The sequence below is a fragment of the Echeneis naucrates genome, chromosome 18 (genome assembly GCF_900963305.1).
Source record: "Echeneis naucrates chromosome 18, fEcheNa1.1, whole genome shotgun sequence".
NCBI classification, from domain to species: domain Eukaryota; kingdom Metazoa; phylum Chordata; class Actinopteri; order Carangiformes; family Echeneidae; genus Echeneis; species Echeneis naucrates.
The window spans coordinates 5,892,718-5,912,389 of NC_042528.1; the positions used below are offsets into that span (position 1 = coordinate 5,892,718).

Consider the following 19,672-nt stretch of genomic DNA (forward strand, 5'->3'; position numbering starts at 1 on the left):
GTGGATGCTGCTGTTGTTGTCGGGGCAGTTGTAGTGGTTGCTGTTGTTGTTGTTGGGGCAGTTGTTGTAGTGGCTGCCGTTGTTGTTGTCGGGGCGGTTGTTGTAGTGGCTGCTGTTGTTGTCGCGGCAGTTGTCGTGGCTGCTGTTGTTGTTGTCGGGGCAGTTGTAGTGGTTGCTGTTGTTGTTGTTGGGGCAGTTGTGGTAGTGGCTGCCGTTGTTGTGGTCGGGGCAGTTGTTGTCGTGGCTGCTGTTGTTGTTGTTTGGGCAGTTGTTGTAGTGGCTGCGGTTGTTGTTGTTGGGGCAGTTGTTGTAGTGGCTGCAGCTGTTGTTGTCGGGGCAGTTGTGGTAGTGGTTGCTGTTGTTGTTGTTGGGGCAGTTGTTGTAGTGGCTGCTGTTGTTGTTGTAGTGGCGACTGTTGTGGTTGGGGCAGTTGTTGTAGTGGCTGCTGTTGTTGTTGTTGGGGCAGTTGTTGTAGTGGCGACTGTTGTGGTTGGGGCAGTTGTTGTAGTGGCTGCTGTTGTTGTTGTTGGGGCAGTTGTGGTAGTGGCTGCCGTTGTTGTGGTCGGGGGAGTTGTGGTAGTGGATCCTGTTGTTGTCATCGGAGCAGTAGTTGTTGTGGCTGCTGTTGTTGTGGTCGGGGCAGTTGTTGTTGTAGTGGCGACTGTTGTGGTTGGGGCAGTTGTTGTTGTTGGGGCAGTTGTTGTAGTGGCTGCTGCTGTTGTTGTCGGGGCAGTTGTTGTAGTTGCTTCTGTTGTTGTTGGTGCCGTAGTTGTAGTGGCTGCCGTTGTTGTGGTCGGGGCAGTTGTTGTCGTTGCTGCTGTTGTTGTGGTCGGGGCAGTTGTTGTAGTTGCTGCTGCTGTTGTTGTCGGGGCAGTTGTGGTAGTGGCTGCTGTTGTTGTTGTCCGGGCAGTTGTGGTAGTGGATCCTGTTGTTGTCATCGGAGCAGTAGTTGTTGTGGCTGCTGTTGTTGTGGTCGGGGCAGTTGTTGTAGTGGTTGCTGTTGTTGTTGTCGGGGCAGTTGTGGTGGTGGCTGCTGTTGTTGTTGTTGGGGCAGTTGTTGTAGTGGCTGCTGCTGTCGTGGTGGGGGCAGTTGTTGTTGCTGTTGTTGTTGTCGGGACAGTTGTGGTGGTGACAGTTATAGCTGTGCCATCAACAGTGATGGAGTTGCCTTCGATGTCGAAGCCAGAGACAGAATCAGTGGCATTGATTAACACATCAGAAATCTGAGTGTTGTTGGGAACTGACGTGTTGTCAAAACTGAGTGTCATTTCATTAATGACCGATCCATTTCTGTGGAAAGAGAGAAAAACACACTGAAGGAACTGTCACACTTAAACCACTAAAATTGTTACACTGTGAGTTATGTATGAACAAATTACCTGAATGCCACCACCTCCAAGGCTCTGAAGGAAGACGGGAACGCTTGTTGGTAACGAGGTTGAAGCTGCAGAAAGGAAAAACAAATCAAAGGGTTATTTTTTTCATACTTATCCATATTATATGATATTTGTCTAAAATGAAACTATCCTGATTGTCCACACTGTGACTGATAAAATCTGATACAGTAAGGGATACCCCCAACTTTGATTGTGACGCTGAGACTTACCTGTTGCTTAATCATGGAGGATCTGTTTCTAAAGGCAGCAGATGATGAATTCAGCAAGTCACTTGTAAATGTGCTTTGGAGAGACCTGAAAGTCACCATCCTGACAGTGAGTGCTACAGTTGTTGTTGTTGTTGAGGCAGTTGTTGTAGTGGCTGCTGTTGTTGTTGTTGGGTCAGTTGTTGTAGTGGCTGCTGTTGTTGTTGTTGGGGCTGTTGTTGTCGTGGCTGCTGTTGTTGTTGTTGGGACAGTTGTTGTGGTTGGGGCAGTTGTTGTCGTGGCTGCTGTTGTTGTTGGGGCAGTTGTTGTAGTGGCTGCTGTTGTTGTTGTTGGGGCAGTTGTGGTAGTGGCGACTGTTGTGGTTGGGGCAGTTGTTGTAGTGGATGCTGCTGTTGTTGTCGGGGCGGTTGTTGTAGTGGCTGCCGTTGTTGTGGTCGGGGCAGTTGTTGTAGTGGCTGCCGTTGTTGTGGTCGGGGCAGTTGTTGTAGTTGCTGCTGCTGTTGTTGTCGGGGCAGTTGTGGTAGTGGCTGCTGCTGTTGTTGTTGGGGCAGTTGTTGTAGTGGCGACTGTTGTGGTTGGGGCAGTTGTTGTCGTGGCTGCTGTTGTTGTTGTCGGGGCAGTTGTAGTGGTTGCTGTTGTTGTTGTTGGGGCAGTTGTGGTAGTGGCTGCCGTTGTTGTGGTCGGGGCAGTTGTTGTCGTGGCTGCTGTTGTTGTTGTTTGGGCAGTTGTTGTAGTGGCTGCGGTTGTTGTTGTTGGGGCAGTTGTTGTAGTGGCTGCTGCTGTTGTTGTTGGGGCAGTTGTTGTAGTGGCTGCTGTTGTTGTTGTAGTGGCGACTGTTGTGGTTGGGGCAGTTGTTGTAGTGGCTGCTGTTGTTGTTGTTGGGGCAGTTGTTGTAGTGGCGACTGTTGTGGTTGGGGCAGTTGTGGTAGTTGCTGCTGTTGTTGTTGTTGGGGCAGTTGTTGTAGTGGCTGCTGTTGTTGTTGTTGGGGCAGTTGTGGTAGTGGCTGCCGTTGTTGTGGTCGGGGCAGTTGTGGTAGTGGATCCTGTTGTTGTTATCGGAGCAGTAGTTGTTGTGGCTGCTGTTGTTGTGGTCGGGGCAGTTGTTGTTGTAGTGGCGACTGTTGTGGTTGGGGCAGTTGTTGTTGTTGGGGCAGTTGTTGTAGTGGCTGCTGCTGTTGTTGTCGGGGCAGTTGTTGTAGTGGCTTCTGTTGTTGTTGGTGCCGTAGTTGTAGTGGCTGCCGTTGTTGTGGTCGGGGCAGTTGTTGTCGTTGCTGCTGTTGTTGTGGTCGGGGCAGTTGTTGTAGTTGCTGCTGCTGTTGTTGTCGGGGCAGTTGTGGTAGTGGCTGCTGTTGTTGTTGTCCGGGCAGTTGTGGTAGTGGATCCTGTTGTTGTCATCGGAGCAGTAGTTGTTGTGGTCGGGGCATTTGTTGTAGTGGTTGCTGTTGTTGTTGTCGGGGCAGTTGTGGTGGTGGCTGCTGTTGTTGTTGTTGGGGCAGTTGTTGTAGTTGCTGCTGTTGTTGTTGTTGGGGCAGTTGTTGTAGTGGCTGCTGCTGTCGTGGTGGGGGCAGTTGTTGTTGCTGTTGTTGTTGTCGGGACAGTTGTGGTGGTGACAGTTATAGCTGTGCCATCAACAGTGATGGAGTTGCCTTCGATGTCGAAGCCAGAGACAGAATCAGTGGCATTGATTAACACATCAGAAATCTGAGTGTTGTTGGGAACTGACGTGTTGTCAAAACTGAGCGTCATTTCATTAATGATCGATCCATTTCTGTGGAAAGAGAAACACACACTGAAGGAACTGTCACACTTAAACCACTAAAATTGTTACACTGTGTGTCATGTATGAACAAATTACCTGAATGCCACCACCTCCAAGGCTCTGAAGGAAGACGGGAACGCTTGTTGGTAACGAGGTTGAAGCTGCAGAAAGGAAAAACAAATCAAAGGGTTATTTTTTTCATACTTATCCATATTATATGATATTTGTCTAAAATGAAACTATCCTGATTGTCCACACTGTGACTGATAAAATCTGATACAGTAAGGGATACCCCCAACTTTGATTGTGACGCTGAGACTTACCTCGTCCTTAATAATGGAGGATCGGTTTCTAAAGGCAGCAGATGATGAATCCAGCAAGTCACTTGTAAATGTGCTTTGGAGAGACCTGAAAGTCACCATCCTGACAGTGAGTGCTACAGTTGTTGTTGTTGTTGAGGCAGTTGTTGTCGTGGCTGCTGTTGTTGTTGTTGGGGCAGTTGTTGTAGTGTCTGCTGTTGTTGTTGTTGGGGCAGTTGTTGTCGTGGCTGCTGTTGTTGTTGTTGGGGCAGTTGTTGTAGTGGCTGCTGTTGTTGTTGTTGGGGCAGTTGTTGTAGTGGTTGCTGTTGTTGTTGTCGGGGCAGTTGTGGTAGTGGTTGCTGTTGTTGTTGTAGTGGCTGCTGTTGTTGTTGTTGGGGCAGTTGTTGTAGTGGCGACTGTTGTGGTTGGGGCAGTTGTGGTAGAGGCTGCTGTTGTTGTTGTTGGGGCAGTTGTGGTAGTGGCTGCTGTTGTTGTTGTCGGGGCAGTTGTTGTAGTGGTTGCTGTTGTTGTCGTTGGGGCAGTTGTTGTCGTGGCTGCTGTTGTTGTTGTTGTAGTGGCTGCTGTTGTTGTCGGGGCAGTTGTCGTGGCTGCTGTTGTTGTTGTCGGGGCAGTTGTAGTGGTTGCTGTTGTTGTTGTTGGGGCAGTTGTGGTAGTGGCTGCTGTTGTTGTCGGGGCAGTTGTGGTAGTGGCTGCTGTTGTTGTTGTTGGGGCAGTTGTTGTAGTGGCTGCCGTTGTTGTTGTTGGGGCAGTTGTTGTGGTTGCTGTTGTTGTTGTTGGGGCAGTTGTGGTAGTGGCTGCCGTTGTTGTGGTCGGGGCAGTTGTTGTAGTGGCTGCTGTTGTTGTTGGTGCCGTAGTTGTAGTGGCTGACGTTGTTGTGGCTGCTGCTGTTGTTGTCGGGGCATTTGTGGTCGTGGCGACTGTTGTGGTTGGGGCAGTTGTTGTAGTGGCGACTGTTGTGGTTGGGGCAGTTGTTGTCGTGGCTGCTGCTGTTGTTGTCGGGGCAGTTGTAGTGGTTGCTGTTGTTGTTGTTGGGGCAGTTGTTGTAGTGGCTTCTGTTGTTGTTGGTGCCGTAGTTGTAGTGGCTGCCGTTGTTGTGGTCGGGGCAGTTGTTGTAGTGACTGCCGTTGTTGTGGTCGGGGCAGTTGTGGTAGTGGATACTGTTGTTGTCATCGGAGCAGTTGTTGTCGTGGCTGCTGTTGTTGTTGTTGGGGCAGTTGTTGTAGTGTCTGCTGTTGTTGTTGTTGGGGCAGTTGTTGTCGTGGCTGCTGTTGTTGTTGTTGGGGCAGTTGTTGTAGTGGCTGCTGTTGTTGTTGTTGGGGCAGTTGTGGTAGTGGCTGCTGTTGTTGTTGTCGGGGCAGTTGTTGTAGTGGTTGCTGTTGTTGTTGTCGGGGCAGTTGTGGTAGTGGTTGCTGTTGTTGTTGTAGTGGCTGCTGTTGTTGTTGTTGGGGCAGTTGTTGTAGTGGCGACTGTTGTGGTTGGGGCAGTTGTGGTAGAGGCTGCTGTTGTTGTTGTTGGGGCAGTTGTGGTAGTGGCTGCTGTTGTTGTTGTCGGGGCAGTTGTTGTAGTGGTTGCTGTTGTTGTTGTTGGGGCAGTTGTTGTCGTGGCTGCTGTTGTTGTTGTTGTAGTGGCTGCTGTTGTTGTCGGGGCAGTTGTCGTGGCTGCTGTTGTTGTTGTCGGGGCAGTTGTAGTGGTTGCTGTTGTTGTTGTTGGGGCAGTTGTGGTAGTGGCTGCTGTTGTTGTCGGGGCAGTTGTCGTGGCTGCTGTTGTTGTTGTTGGGGCAGTTGTTGTAGTGGCTGCCGTTGTTGTTGTTGGGGCAGTTGTTGTGGTTGCTGTTGTTGTTGTTGGGGCAGTTGTGGTAGTGGCTGCCGTTGTTGTGGTCGGGGCAGTTGTTGTAGTGGCTGCTGTTGTTGTTGGTGCCGTAGTTGTAGTGGCTGACGTTGTTGTGGCTGCTGCTGTTGTTGTCGGGGCATTTGTGGTCGTGGCGACTGTTGTGGTTGGGGCAGTTGTTGTAGTGGCGACTGTTGTGGTTGGGGCAGTTGTTGTCGTGGCTGCTGCTGTTGTTGTCGGGGCAGTTGTAGTGGTTGCTGTTGTTGTTGTTGGGGCAGTTGTTGTAGTGGCTTCTGTTGTTGTTGGTGCCGTAGTTGTAGTGGCTGCCGTTGTTGTGGTCGGGGCAGTTGTTGTAGTGACTGCCGTTGTTGTGGTCGGGGCAGTTGTGGTAGTGGATACTGTTGTTGTCATCGGAGCAGTAGTTGTTGTGGCTGCTGTTGTTGTGGTCGGGGCAGTTGTTGTTGTAGTGGCGACTGTTGTAGTTGGGGCAGTTGTTGTTGTGGTTGCTGCTGTTGTTGTCGGGGCAGTTGTGGTAGTGGCGTCTGTTGTGGTTGGGGCAGTTGTTGTTGTTGGGGCAGTTGTTGTAGTGGCTGCTGTTGTTGTTGTTGGGGCAGTTGTTGTCGTGGCTGCTGCTGTTGTTGTCGGGGCAGTTGTGGTAGTGGCTGCAGTTGTTGTGGTCGGGGCAGTTGTTGTAGTGGCTGCCGTTGTTGTGGTCGGTGCAGTTGTTGTAGTTGCTGCTGCTGTTGTTGTCGGGGCAGTTGTGGTAGTGGCTGCTGTTGTTGTTGTCCGGGCAGTTGTGGTAGTGGCTGCTGCTGTCGTGGTGGGGGCAGTTGTTGTTGCTGTTGTTGTTGTCGGTGCAGTTGTGGTGGTGACAGTTATAGCTGTGCCATCAACGGTGATGGAGTTGCCTTCGATGTCGAAGCCAGTGACAGAATCATTGGCATTGATTAACACATCAGAAATCTGAGTGTCGTTGGGAACTGACGTGTTGTCAAAACTGAGCGTCATTTCATTAATGACCGATCCATTTCTGTGGAAAGAGAGAAAAACACACTGAAGGAACTGTCACACTTAAACCACTAAAATTGTTACACTGTGTGTTATGTATGAACAAATTACCTGAATCCCACCACCTCCAAGGCTCTGAAGGAAGACGGGAACTGACTTTTGTAAAGAGGTTCAAGCTGCAGAAAGGAAAAACAAATCAAAGGGTTTTTTTCTTAATACTTATCCATATTATATGATATTTGTCTAAAATGAAACTATCCTGATTGTCCACAGTCTGACTGATAAAATCTGATACAGTAAGGGATACCCCCAGCTTTGATTGTGATGCTGAGACTTACCTCGTCCTTAATAATGGAGGATCGGTTTCTAAAGGCAGCAGATGATGAATTCAGCAAGTCACTTGTAAATGTGTCTCGGACAGACCTGAAAGTCACCATCCTGACAGTGAGTGCTACAGTTGTTGTTGTTGTTGCAACAGTTGTTGTAGTGTCTACTGCTGCTGTTGTTGTTGTTAGGGCTGTAGTTGTAATGGTTGTTGTTGTAGGCACAGCTGTTGTTGTGGCGGCTGCTGTTGTTGTCGGGGCAGTTGTGGTAGTGGCTGCTGTTGTTGTTAGGGCAGTTGTTGTGGTGGCTCCTGGTGTTGGTGTTGGGACAGTTGTTGTAGTGTCTACTGCTGCTGTTGTTGTTGTGAGGGCAGTTGTTGGCGCAGTTGTTGTTGTGGCTACTGTTGTAGTTGTTGGGGTAGTTGTTGTAATTGCTGTTGTTGTTGTTGGGGCAGTTGTGGTAGTGGCTGCCGTTGTTGTGGTCGGGGCAGTTGTTGTAGTGGCTGCTGTTGTTGTTGGTGCCGTAGTTGTAGTGGCTGACGTTGTTGTGGCTGCTGCTGTTGTTGTCGGGGCATTTGTGGTCGTGGCGACTGTTGTGGTTGGGGCAGTTGTTGTAGTGGCGACTGTTGTGGTTGGGGCAGTTGTTGTCGTGGCTGCTGCTGTTGTTGTCGGGGCAGTTGTAGTGGTTGCTGTTGTTGTTGTTGGGGCAGTTGTTGTAGTGGCTTCTGTTGTTGTTGGTGCCGTAGTTGTAGTGGCTGCCGTTGTTGTGGTCGGGGCAGTTGTTGTAGTGACTGCCGTTGTTGTGGTCGGGGCAGTTGTGGTAGTGGATACTGTTGTTGTCATCGGACCAGTAGTTGTAGTGGCTGCCGTTGTTGTAGTGACTGCCGTTGTTGTGGTCGGGGCAGTTGTGGTAGTGGATACTGTTGTTGTCATCGGAGCAGTAGTTGTAGTGGCTGCTGTTGTTGTTGGTGCCGTAGTTGTAGTGGCTGCCGTTGTTGTGGTCAGGGCAGTTGTTGTCGTGGCTGCTGCTGTTGTTGTCAGGGCAGTTGTGGTAGTGGATACCGTTGTTGTCATCGGAGCAGTAGTTGTTGTGGCTGCTGTTGTTGTGGTCGGGGCAGTTGTTGTTGTAGTGGCGACTGTTGTAGTTGGGGCAGTTGTTGTTGTGGTTGCTGCTGTTGTTGTCGGGGCAGTTGTGGTAGTGGCGACTGTTGTGGTTGGGGCAGTTGTTGTTGTTGGGGCAGTTGTTGTAGTGGCTGCTGTTGTTGTTGTTGGGGCAGTTGTTGTCGTGGCTGCTGCTGTTGTTGTCGGGGCAGTTGTGGTAGTGGCTGCAGTTGTTGTGGTCGGGGCAGTTGTTGTAGTGGCTGCCGTTGTTGTGGTCGGTGCAGTTGTTGTAGTTGCTGCTGCTGTTGTTGTCGGGGCAGTTGTGGTAGTGGCTGCTGTTGTTGTTGTCCGGGCAGTTGTGGTAGTGGCTGCTGCTGTCGTGGTGGGGGCAGTTGTTGTTGCTGTTGTTGTTGTCGGTGCAGTTGTGGTGGTGACAGTTATAGCTGTGCCATCAACGGTGATGGAGTTGCCTTCGATGTCGAAGCCAGTGACAGAATCATTGGCATTGATTAACACATCAGAAATCTGAGTGTCGTTGGGAACTGACGTGTTGTCAAAACTGAGCGTCATTTCATTAATGACCGATCCATTTCTGTGGAAAGAGAGAAAAACACACTGAAGGAACTGTCACACTTAAACCACTAAAATTGTTACACTGTGTGTTATGTATGAACAAATTACCTGAATCCCACCACCTCCAAGGCTCTGAAGGAAGACGGGAACTGACTTTTGTAAAGAGGTTCAAGCTGCAGAAAGGAAAAACAAATCAAAGGGTTTTTTTCTTAATACTTATCCATATTATATGATATTTGTCTAAAATGAAACAATCCTGATTGTCCACAGTCTGACTGATAAAATCTGATACAGTAAGGGATACCCCCAGCTTTGATTGTGATGCTGAGACTTACCTCGTCCTTAATAATGGAGGATCGGTTTCTAAAGGCAGCAGATGATGAATTCAGCAAGTCACTTGTAAATGTGTCTCGGACAGACCTGAAAGTCACCATCCTGACAGTGAGTGCTACAGTTGTTGTTGTTGTTGCAACAGTTGTTGTAGTGTCTACTGCTGCTGTTGTTGTTGTTAGGGCTGTAGTTGTAATGGTTGTTGTTGTAGGCACAGCTGTTGTTGTGGCGGCTGCTGTTGTTGTCGGGGCAGTTGTGGTAGTGGCTGCTGTTGTTGTTAGGGCAGTTGTTGTGGTGGCTCCTGGTGTTGGTGTTGTGACAGTTGTTGTAGTGTCTACTGCTGCTGTTGTTGTTGTGAGGGCAGTTGTTGGCGCAGTTGTTGTTGTGGCTACTGTTGTAGTTGTTGGGGTAGTTGTTGTAATTGCTGTTGTTGTTGTTGGGGCAGTTGTGGTAGTGGCTGCCGTTGTTGTGGTCGGGGCAGTTGTTGTAGTGGCTGCTGTTGTTGTTGGTGCCGTAGTTGTAGTGGCTGACGTTGTTGTGGCTGCTGCTGTTGTTGTCGGGGCATTTGTGGTCGTGGCGACTGTTGTGGTCGGGGCAGTTGTTGTCGTGGCTGCTGCTGTTGTTGTCGGGGCAGTTGTAGTGGTTGCTGTTGTTGTTGTTGGGGCAGTTGTTGTAGTGGCTTCTGTTGTTGTTGGTGCCGTAGTTGTAGTGGCTGCCGTTGTTGTGGTCGGGGCAGTTGTTGTAGTGACTGCCGTTGTTGTGGTCGGGGCAGTTGTGGTAGTGGATACTGTTGTTGTCATCGGAGCAGTAGTTGTAGTGGCTGCCGTTGTTGTAGTGACTGCCGTTGTTGTGGTCGGGGCAGTTGTGGTAGTGGATACTGTTGTTGTCATCGGAGCAGTAGTTGTAGTGGCTGCTGTTGTTGTTGGTGCCGTAGTTGTAGTGGCTGCCGTTGTTGTGGTCGGGGCAGTTGTTGTCGTGGCTGCTGCTGTTGTTGTCAGGGCAGTTGTGGTAGTGGATACCGTTGTTGTCATCGGAGCAGTAGTTGTTGTGGCTGCTGTTGTTGTGGTCGGGGCAGTTGTTGTTGTAGTGGCGACTGTTGTAGTTGGGGCAGTTGTTGTTGTGGTTGCTGCTGTTGTTGTCGGGGCAGTTGTGGTAGTGGCGACTGTTGTGGTTGGGGCAGTTGTGGTAGTGGCTGCTGTTGTTGTTGTTGGGGCAGTTGTTGTCGTGGCTGCTGCTGTTGTTGTCGGGGCAGTTGTGGTAGTGGCTGCTGTTGTTGTTGTCGGGGCAGTTGTAGTGGTTGCTGTTGTTGTTGTTGGGGCAGTTGTTGTCGTGGCTGCTGTTGTTGTCTGGGCAGTTGTGGTAGTGGCTGCTGTTGTTGTTGTCGGGGCAGTTGTAGTGGTTGCTGTTGTTGTTGTTGGGGCAGTTGTTGTCGTGGCTGCTGTTGTTGTCTGGGCAGTTGTTGTAGTGGCTTCTGTTGTTGTTGGTGCCGTAGTTGTAGTGGCTGCCGTTGTTGTGGTCGGGGCAGTTGTTGTCGTTGCTGCAGTTGTTGTGGTCGGGGCAGTTGTTGTAGTTGCTGCTGTTGTCGGGCAGTTGTGGTAGTGCTGCTGTTGTTGTCGGGGCAGTTGTGGTAGTGGCTGCTGTTGTCGTGGTGGGGGCAGTTGTTGTTGCTGTTGTTGTTGTCGGTGCAGTTGTGGTGGTGACAGTTATAGCTGTGCCATCAACGGTGATGGAGTTGCCTTCGATGTCGAAGCCAGTGACAGAATCATTGGCATTGATTAACACATCAGAAATCTGAGTGTCGTTGGGAACTGACGTGTTGTCAAAACTGAGCGTCATTTCATTAATGACCGATCCATTTCTGTGGAAAGAGAAACACACACTGAAGGAACTGTCACACTTAAACCACTAAAATTGTTACACTGTGTGTTATGTATGAACAAATTACCTGAATCCCACCACCTCCAAGGCTCTGAAGGAAGACGGGAACTGACTTTTGTAAAGAGGTTCAAGCTGCAGAAAGGAAAAACAAATCAAAGGGTTATTTTCTTAATACTTATCCATATTATATGATATTTGTCTAAAATGAAACTATCCTGATTGTCCACAGTCTGACAGTTGTCGGGACAGTCTGACTGATAAAATCTGATACAGTAAGGGATACCCCCAGCTTTGATTGTGACGCTGAGACTTACCTCGTCCTTAATAATGGAGGATCGGTTTCTAAAGGCAGCAGATGATGAATTCAGCAAGTCACTTGTAAATGTGTCTCGGACAGACCTGAAAGTCACCATCCTGACAGTGAGTGCTACAGTTGTTGTTGTTGTTGCAACAGTTGTTGTAGTGTCTACTGCTGCTGTTGTTGTTGTTAGGGCTGTAGTTGTAATGGCTGTTGTTGTAGGCACAGCTGTTGTTGTGGCGGCTGCTGTTGTTGTCGGGGCAGTTGTGGTAGTGGCTGCTGTTGTTGTTAGGGCAGTTGTTGTGGTGGCTCCTGGTGTTGGTGTTGGGACAGTTGTTGTAGTGTCTACTGCTGCTGTTGTTGTTGTGAGGGCAGTTGTTGTAGTGGCTGTTGTCGTTGTTGGGACAGTTGTTGTAGTGTCTGCTGCTGCTGTTGTTGTTGTGAGGGCAGTTGTTGGCGCAGTTGTTGTTGTGGCTACTGTTGTAGTTGTTGGGGTAGTTGTTGTAATTGCTGTTGTTGTTGTCGGGACAGTTGTTGTAGTGGCTGCTGTTGTTGTTGTTGGGGCAGTTGTTGTAGTGGCTGATGTTGTTGTTGGGGTACTTGTGGTAGTGGCTGCTGTTGTTGTTGGTACAGTTGTTGTTGCTGATGTTGTTGTTGTTGGGGTAGTTGTTGTGGATGCTGTTGTTGTTGGGGAAGTGGCTGTTGCTGTTGTTGTCGGGGCAGTTGTGGTAGTGGCTACTGTTGTTGTGGTCGGGGCAGTTGTTGTTGGAGCAGTTGTGGTAGTGGTTGCTGTTGTTGTCGGGGCAGTTGTGGTAGTGGCTGCTGTTGTTGTTGTTGTTGTTGGAGCAGTTGTGGTAGTGGTTGCTGTTGTTGTCGGGGCAGTTGTTGTAGTGGCTGCCATTGTTGTTGTCGGGGCAGTTGTTGTAGTTGCTTCTGTTGTTGTTGTAGTGGCTGCTGTTGTTGTTGTTGGGGCAGTTGTTGTAGTTGCTGTTGTTGTTGTTGTTGTCCGGGCAGTTGTGGTAGTGGCTGCTGTTGTTGTCGGGGCAGTTGTGGTAGTGGCTGTTGTTGTTGGAGCAGTTGTAGTAGTGACTGCTGTTGTTGTCGGGCCAGTTGTTGTAGTGGCTGCCGTTGTTGTTGTCGGGGCAGTTGTTGTTGCTGTTGTTGTTGTCGGAGCAGTTGTTGTAATGGCTCCTGTTGTTGTCGGGGCAGTTGTTATAGTGGCTGTTGTTGTTGTCGGAGCAGTTGTGGTAGTGGTTGCTGCTGTTGTCGGGGCAGTTGTGGTAGTGGCTGCTGTTGTTGTTGTTGGGGCAGTTGTGGTAGTGGCTGTTGTTGTTGTTGGAGCAGTTGTGGTAGTGGTTGCTGTTGTTGTTGGTACAGTTGTTGTAGTGGCTACCGTTCTTGTTGTCGGGGCAGTTGTTGTAGTTGCTTCTGTTGTTGTTGTCGTGGCTGCCGTTGTTGTTGTTGGGGCAGTTGTTGTAGTGGCTGCTGTTGTTGTCGAGGCAGTTGTGGTGGTCTGCGCAGTTGTAACTGTTACGGAGTTGACATCGACGTTCAAGCCAGTGACAGAATCATTGGCATTGATCAACACATCAGAAATCTGAGTGTTGTTGGGAACTGATGTGTTGTCAAAACTGAGTGTCATTTCATTAATGATCGATCCATTTCTGTGGAAAGAGAAACACACACTGAAGGAACTGTCACACTTAAACCACTAAAATTGTTACACTGTGTGTCACGTATGAACAAATTACCTGAATCCCACCACCTCCAAGGCTCTGAAGGAAGACGGGAACTGACTTTTGTAATGAGGTTGAAGCTGAAGAAAGTGAAAACAAATCAAAGGGTTATTTTTTTTAATGCTTATCCATATTATATGATATTTGTCTAAAATGAAACTATCCTGATTGTCCACAGTCTGACTGATAAAATCTGATACAGTAAGGGATACCCCCAGCTTTGATTGTGACGCTGAGACTTACCTTGTCCTTAATAATGGAGGATCGGTTTCTAAAGGCAGCAGATGATGAATTCAGCAAGTCACTTGTAAATGTTTCTCCAACAGACCTGAAAGTCACCACCCTGACAGTGAGTGCTACAGTTGTCGCTGTAGTGGCTGTTGTTGTTGAGGCAGTTGTTGTCGTGGCTACTGTTGTTGTTGTGGGGAAAGTAGTTGTAGTGGATGATGTTGTTGTTGTGGCTGATGTTGTTGTTGGGGCAGTTGTTATTGTTGGGGCAGTTGTTGTTGGAGCAGTTGTTGTTGCTGATGTTGTTGTTGTTGGGGTAGTTGTTGTGGATGCTGTTGTTGTTGGGGAAGTGGCTGTTGCTGTTGTTGTCGGGGCAGTTGTGGTAGTGGCTACTGTTGTTGTGGTCGGGGCAGTTGTTGTTGGAGCAGTTGTGGTAGTGGTTGCTGTTGTTGTCGGGGCAGTTGTGGTAGTGGCTGTTGTTGTTGTCGGGGCAGTTGTGGTAGTGGCTGCTGTTGTTGTTGTTGTTGTTGGAGCAGTTGTGGTAGTGGTTGCTGTTGTTGTCGGGGCAGTTGTTGTAGTGGCTGCCATTGTTGTTGTCGGGGCAGTTGTTGTAGTTGCTTCTGTTGTTGTTGTAGTGGCTGCTGTTGTTGTTGTTGGGGCAGTTGTTGTAGTTGCTGTTGTTGTTGTTGTTGTCCGGGCAGTTGTGGTAGTGGCTGCTGTTGTTGTCGGGGCAGTTGTGGTAGTGGCTGTTGTTGTTGGAGCAGTTGTAGTAGTGACTGCTGTTGTTGTCGGGCCAGTTGTTGTAGTGGCTGCCGTTGTTGTTGTCGGGGCAGTTGTTGTTGCTGTTGTTGTTGTCGGAGCAGTTGTTGTAATGGCTCCTGTTGTTGTCGGGGCAGTTGTTATAGTGGCTGTTGTTGTTGTCGGAGCAGTTGTGGTAGTGGTTGCTGTTGTTGTCGGGGCAGTTGTGGTAGTGGCTGCTGTTGTTGTTGTTGGGGCAGTTGTGGTAGTGGCTGTTGTTGTTGTTGGAGCAGTTGTGGTAGTGGTTGCTGTTGTTGTTGGTACAGTTGTTGTAGTGGCTACCGTTCTTGTTGTCGGGGCAGTTGTTGTAGTTGCTTCTGTTGTTGTTGTCGTGGCTGCCGTTGTTGTTGTTGGGGCAGTTGTTGTAGTGGCTGCTGTTGTTGTCGAGGCAGTTGTGGTGGTCTGCGCAGTTGTAACTGTTACGGAGTTGACATCGACGTTCAAGCCAGTGACAGAATCATTGGCATTGATCAACACATCAGAAATCTGAGTGTTGTTGGGAACTGATGTGTTGTCAAAACTGAGTGTCATTTCATTAATGATCGATCCACTTCTGTGGAAAGAGAGAAAAACACACTGAAGGAACTGTCACACTTAAACCACTAAAATTGTTACACTGTGTGTCATGTATGAACAAATTACCTGAATCCCACCACCTCCAAGGCTCTGAAGGAAGAGGGGAACTGACTTTTGTAATGAGGTTGAAGCTGAAGAAAGTGAAAACAAATCAAAGGGTTATTTTTTTAATGCTTATCCATATTATATGATATTTGTCTAAAATGAAACTATCCTGATTGTCCACAGTCTGACTGATAAAATCTGATACAGTAAGGGATACCCCCAGCTTTGATTGTGACGCTGAGACTTACCTTGTCCTTAATAATGGAGGATCTGTTTCTAAAGGCAGCAGATGATGAATTCAGCAAGTCACTTGTAAATGTTTCTCCAACAGACCTGAAAGTCACCATCCTAACAGTGAGTGCTACAGTTATCGCTGTAGTGGCCGCTGTTGTTGTTGAGGCAGTTGTTGTGGCTGATGTTGTTGTTGTTGTTGGGGCAGTTGTTGTCGTGGCTCTTGTTGTCGGGGCAGTTGTGGTAGTGGCTGTTGTTGTCGGAGCAGTTGTGGTAGTGGTTGCTGTTGTTGTCGGGGCAGTTGTTGTAGTGGCTGCCGTTGTTGTTGGTGGGGCAGTTGTTGTCGGAGCAGTTGTGGTAGCGGCTGCTGTTGTTGTTGTTGTTGGAGCAGTTGTGGTAGTGGTTGCTGTTGTTGTCGGGGCAGTTGTGGTAGTGGCTGTTGTTGTTGTCGGGGCAGTTGTGGTAGTGGCTGCTGTTGTTGTTGTTGTTGTTGGAGCAGTTGTCGTAGTGGTTGCTGTTGTTGTCGGGGCAGTTGTTGTAGTGGCTGCCATTGTTGTTGTCGGGGCAGTTGTTGTAGTTGCTTCTGTTGTTGTTGTCCGGGAAGTTGTGGTAGTGGCTGCTGTTGTTGTCGGGGCAGTTGATGTAGTGGTTGCTGTTGTTGTTGGGGCAGTTGTGGTAGTGGCTGCTGTTGTTGTTGTTGGGGCAGTTGTGGTAGTGGCTGTTGTTGTTGTTGGGGCAGTTGTTGTAGTGGCTGCCATTGTTGTTGTCGGGGCAGTTGTGGTAGAGGCTGCTGTTGTTGTTGGAGCAGTTGTGGTCGTGGTTGCTGTTGTTGTCGGGGCAGTTTTGGTCGTGGCTACTGTTGTTGTTGTCATGGCTGCTGTTGTTGTTGTTGAGGCAGTTGTTGTAGTGGCTGATGTTGTTGTTGGGGTACTTGTGGTAGTGGCTGCTGTTGTTGTTGGTACAATTGTTGTAGTGGCTGCTGTTGTTGTTGAGGCAGTTGTGGTGGTCTGCGCAGTTGTAACTGTTACGGAGTTGACATCGACGTTGAAGCCAGTGACAGAATCATTGGCATTGATCAACACATCAGAAATCTGAGTGTTGTTGGGAACTGATGTGTTGTCAAAACTGAGTGTCATTTCATTAATGATCGATCCATTTCTGTGGAAAGAGAGAAACACACACTGAAGGAACTGTCACACTTAAACCACTAAAATTGTTACACTGTGTGTCATGTATGAACAAATTACCTGAATCCCACCACCTCCAAGGCTCTGAAGGAAGACGGGAACTGACTTTTGTAATGAGGTTGAAGCTGAAGAAAGTGAAAACAAATCAAAGGGTTATTTTTTTAATGCTTATCCATATTATATGATATTTGTCTAAAATGAAACTATCCTGATTGTCCACAGTCTGACTGATAAAATCTGATACAGTAAGGGATACCCCCAGCTTTGATTGTGATGCTGAGACTTACCTTGTCCTTAATAATGGAGGATCTGTTTCTAAAGGCAGCAGATGATGAATTCAGCAAGTCACTTGTAAATGTTTCTCCAACAGACCTGAAAGTCACCATCCTGACAGTGAGTGCTACAGTTGTTGTTGTTGTTGAGGCAGTTGTTGTAGTGACTGCTGTTGTTGTTGTTGGGGCAGTTGTTGTAGTGGCTGCTGTTGTTGTTGTTGGGGCAGTTGTTGTAGTGACTGCTGTTGTTGTTGTAGTGGGGACTGTTGTGGTTGGGGCAGTTGTTGTCGTGGCTGCTGCTGTTGTTGTCGGGGCAGTAGTGGTAGTGGCGACTGCTGCTATTGTTGTTGTTGGGGCAGTTGTTGTCGGGGTAGTTGTTGTCGTGGCTGCTGTTGTTGTTGTTGTTGTTGCGACAGTTGTTGTAGTGTCTGCTGCTGCTATTGTTGTTGTTAGGGCAGTTGTTGTCGGGGTAGATGTTGTTGTTGGGGTAGTTGTTGTCGTGGCTGCTGTTGTTTTTGGGGCAATTGTTGTATTGGTTGCTGCTGTTGTTGTTGTTGTTGTTGGGACAATTGTTGTAGTGTCTGCTGCTGCTATTGTTGTTGTTAGGGCAGTTGTTGTCGGGGTAGTTGTTGGAGTGGCTGCTGTTGTTGTAATTGTTGTTGGGACAGTTGTTGTAGTGTCTGCTGCTGCTATTGTTGTTGTTTGGTCAGTTGTTGTCGGGGCAGTTGTTGTAGTGGCTGCTGTTGTTGTTGGGGTAGTTGTCGTGGCTGCTGTTGTTGTTGGGGTAGTTGTTGTTGTGGCTGCTGCTGTTGTTGTTGTTGGGACAGTTGTTGTAGTGTCTGCTGCTGCTATTGTTGTTGTTGGGGCAGTTGTTGTCGGGGTAGTTGTTGTTGTTGGGGTAGTTGTTGTCGTGGCTGCTGTTGTTGTTGTTGGGGTAATTGTTGTAGTGGCTGCTGCTGCTATTGTTGTTGTTAGGGCAGTTGTTGTCGGGTTAGTTGTTGTTGTTGGGGTAGTTGTTGTCGTGGCTGCTGTTGTTGTTGTTGGGGCAATTGTTGTAGTGTCTGCTGCTGCTATTGTTGTTGTTAGGGCAGTTGTTGTCGGGGTAGTTGTTGTTGTTGGGGTAGTTGTTGTCGTGACTGCTGTTGTTGTTGTTGTTGTTGGGGCAATTGTTGTAGTGGCTGCTGCTGTTGTTGTTGTTGGGACAGTTGTTGTAGTGTCTGCTGTTGCTGTTGTTAGGGCAGTTGTTGCCGGGGTAGTTGTTGTCAGGGTAGTTGTTGTGGCTGCTGTTGTTGTTGTTGGGGCAATTGTTGTAGTGTCTGCTGCTGCTATTGTTGTTGTTAGGGCAGTTGTTGTCGGGGTAGTTGTTGTTGTTGGGGTAGTTGTTGTCGTGACTGCTGTTGTTGTTGTTGGGGCAATTGTTGTAGTGTCTGCTGTTGCTGTTGTTGTTGTTAGGGCAGTTGTTGTCAGGGTAGTTGTCGCAGCTGCTGCTGTTGTTGTTGGGACAGTTGTTGTTGTCGGGGTTGCTCTTGTTGTTGTATTGGTTACTGTTGTTGTTGTTTGGGCAGTTGTTGTTGATGTTTGTGTGGTCGCAAACCCCATAGTAGCTATTCACAACAATGATTTATTTACAATTAATTTTCTCAATTTTATTGCAAATAATTAAATTTTTTCTACAGGTGAAAATCAAAGTCATCCTTTTTTCAGCTCTTCTAAAAACATCCCAAGTTAATTAAAGTGCTCCACAAAAGAGTCTTTAAGAAATGATCATATCAAATGAAGTATTTTACCACATCACTTTTTTTCAGTAAGCCATTTGCTCATGCTTGACAGACAATCATGATATAACTGTGATATAATATCATACCTTAATTGATTGAATATCAATGTACATCACCTACCTATTAGAATCAGAAAAGCTGATACGCTCCACCTGGAAGCCATGGTGTCAATGAATCTATAAGATGGAACAAAACAACAAAAGCATCTCAAAAAGGGTGAGTGCGAAAGAGAGCCCTTAAGAACCATCATCACACATCACAGCAGAGGTTGATGACGATAATGACAATTTATCACTTTAAACAAAAAGCTAATTTGTGCAATTATATAACAAATATTTTCCCAAACCTTTGAATTGTTTATGAGGATTTAAACCAATAACTTTACACACTTTCAATTACTCGAACTCTAATAGCTACCTCAAAAAACAACGAAGCACTCCTGTATGTTGAAAATCCTGCACACTGTACATTAAAGAAGAGGATTATTAGACTTACCAAAAAAACGAAAGATGAAAATCCGTTTTTGTCTCCTCGTTGAAGAAAAAAGTTTTTATACTCCGTCAAATCCACGTATGTGTCCTCCTTCTGTGATATTTCTTATATGAAGGCCATTTATATATTGGTGACAGACAGAAGCAAATGACGTGACTCATTGTTCACTTATTTTTTTAAGATGTTGTGGCATCTGGCGTCTTGGCAGAAAACTATGGTATACTCCCTTCTTTTGAATATTCAAACAAACAAAACGAGATATTATAGTTTGGTATTCCATGGGAATGTTGAAGAAAGGTCAACTAGCCTGACAAGTAACAACCACATATATGAAGTCTAAAGTTTGAGTAAAGGGAAGTGTCAACTACACGTCAAAATTTAGATCAAGTTACAGATTGTGATCTATTATTGAAGAAATATTTAATTGTGAAGTGAAGGTCTATTCTCCAATACTGTGGCATTTGTTTGCTATCATTCATCATCATAATGTCTCCAGTGTGTAGTAGAGGATCATCTCCCATATATACAACTATATAGTCGATATTAACACATTTTATTTGAAGGTATAGCCTTCAATATTTTTGTCACAAATTGATTTGCACAAGCTAAAAATAAGACATTTTGAGTTGCTGTAAGTGGTGTCCTGATGCAAGCTCATGTTATCTAAAACTATGTAACAATAGAATCTGAATAACGTCTCATATGTTTACATTTTACCCTCCTTCACTCTCATCATAGCAGGAAAATTTCTTTTTCTTTGCATTGTTTCAGTGAGGACAATGACAGTTTTAAATGGTGAAAGTGGGGCTTTTATGATATGACAATGTGCACTGTGATATTAATAATACAGGATATCCATTGTATTTGTGAATGACAAATACTTAAACTTTTTAAATGAATTCTTAACATGATTAACTGACATGCTCGCGTTGTGATCTCAGCCTGAGTGTCTCCTCTTTTTTCCAGTTTCATCTTTCACCTGAGTATGTGTGTGCCTGTTTATAACCAAACAGGATTGTGGCTGTTGCACTGGAAGGATGACACACCTCCAACCCATCTCTCACTAAGTGAGGAGGTCCTGAACTTGCACCCACTCATCACTTGATTACCCTGTTTGACATGTGTCATCAACCCTTAAGGCCACAGACCCGGCGCTCTGTTTGCTTGAAGACTCTTGGTGAGTAGATTTTGTTTTGGATAGTTTGTACCTGTCTCTCCTCTGACCTGTCCCTGTTGGGAACCACCACCTTTTACTGCAGTGTTAATCCCCCACAGTATGGAGGATCAAAGGGACAGAATGAAATATATA

General features: G+C 47.3%; 3 protein-coding genes across 3 annotated transcripts; all 3 read right to left on the minus strand.

The window, feature by feature from the left end:
- Positions 1 to 1,272: 1,272 nt before the first annotated feature.
- Positions 1,273 to 6,517, minus strand: LOC115059285 (salivary glue protein Sgs-3-like). The gene is made up of 6 exons (XM_029526944.1): positions 6,418 to 6,517; positions 5,435 to 6,051; positions 3,459 to 3,523; positions 3,250 to 3,371; positions 1,380 to 1,444; positions 1,273 to 1,290 (listed from the first exon to the last, which is right to left on the minus strand). Exons 1-6 carry the CDS (start codon positions 6,515 to 6,517, stop codon positions 1,273 to 1,275), a joined length of 987 nt encoding a protein of 328 aa, XP_029382804.1.
- Positions 6,514 to 14,927, minus strand: LOC115059286 (integumentary mucin C.1-like; the record flags this gene model as incomplete). Its single annotated transcript, XM_029526945.1, has 12 exons — positions 6,514 to 6,539; positions 7,672 to 7,865; positions 8,489 to 8,533; positions 8,623 to 8,687; positions 10,513 to 10,702; positions 10,790 to 10,854; positions 12,396 to 12,684; positions 12,772 to 12,836; positions 13,000 to 13,689; positions 14,047 to 14,335; positions 14,425 to 14,489; positions 14,652 to 14,927. Coding segments are annotated over 12 exons (2,259 nt in total), but the record flags the coding sequence as incomplete, so codon positions are not given.
- A 588-nt stretch (positions 14,928 to 15,515) lies between these two features.
- On the minus strand, positions 15,516 to 18,457 carry LOC115058744 (mucin-2-like; the record flags this gene model as incomplete). Its single annotated transcript, XM_029526228.1, has 5 exons — positions 18,367 to 18,457; positions 17,992 to 18,047; positions 16,109 to 17,697; positions 15,882 to 15,946; positions 15,516 to 15,792 (listed from the first exon to the last, which is right to left on the minus strand). Coding segments are annotated over exons 2-5 (1,974 nt in total), but the record flags the coding sequence as incomplete, so codon positions are not given.
- Positions 18,458 to 19,672: the final 1,215 nt, after the last annotated feature.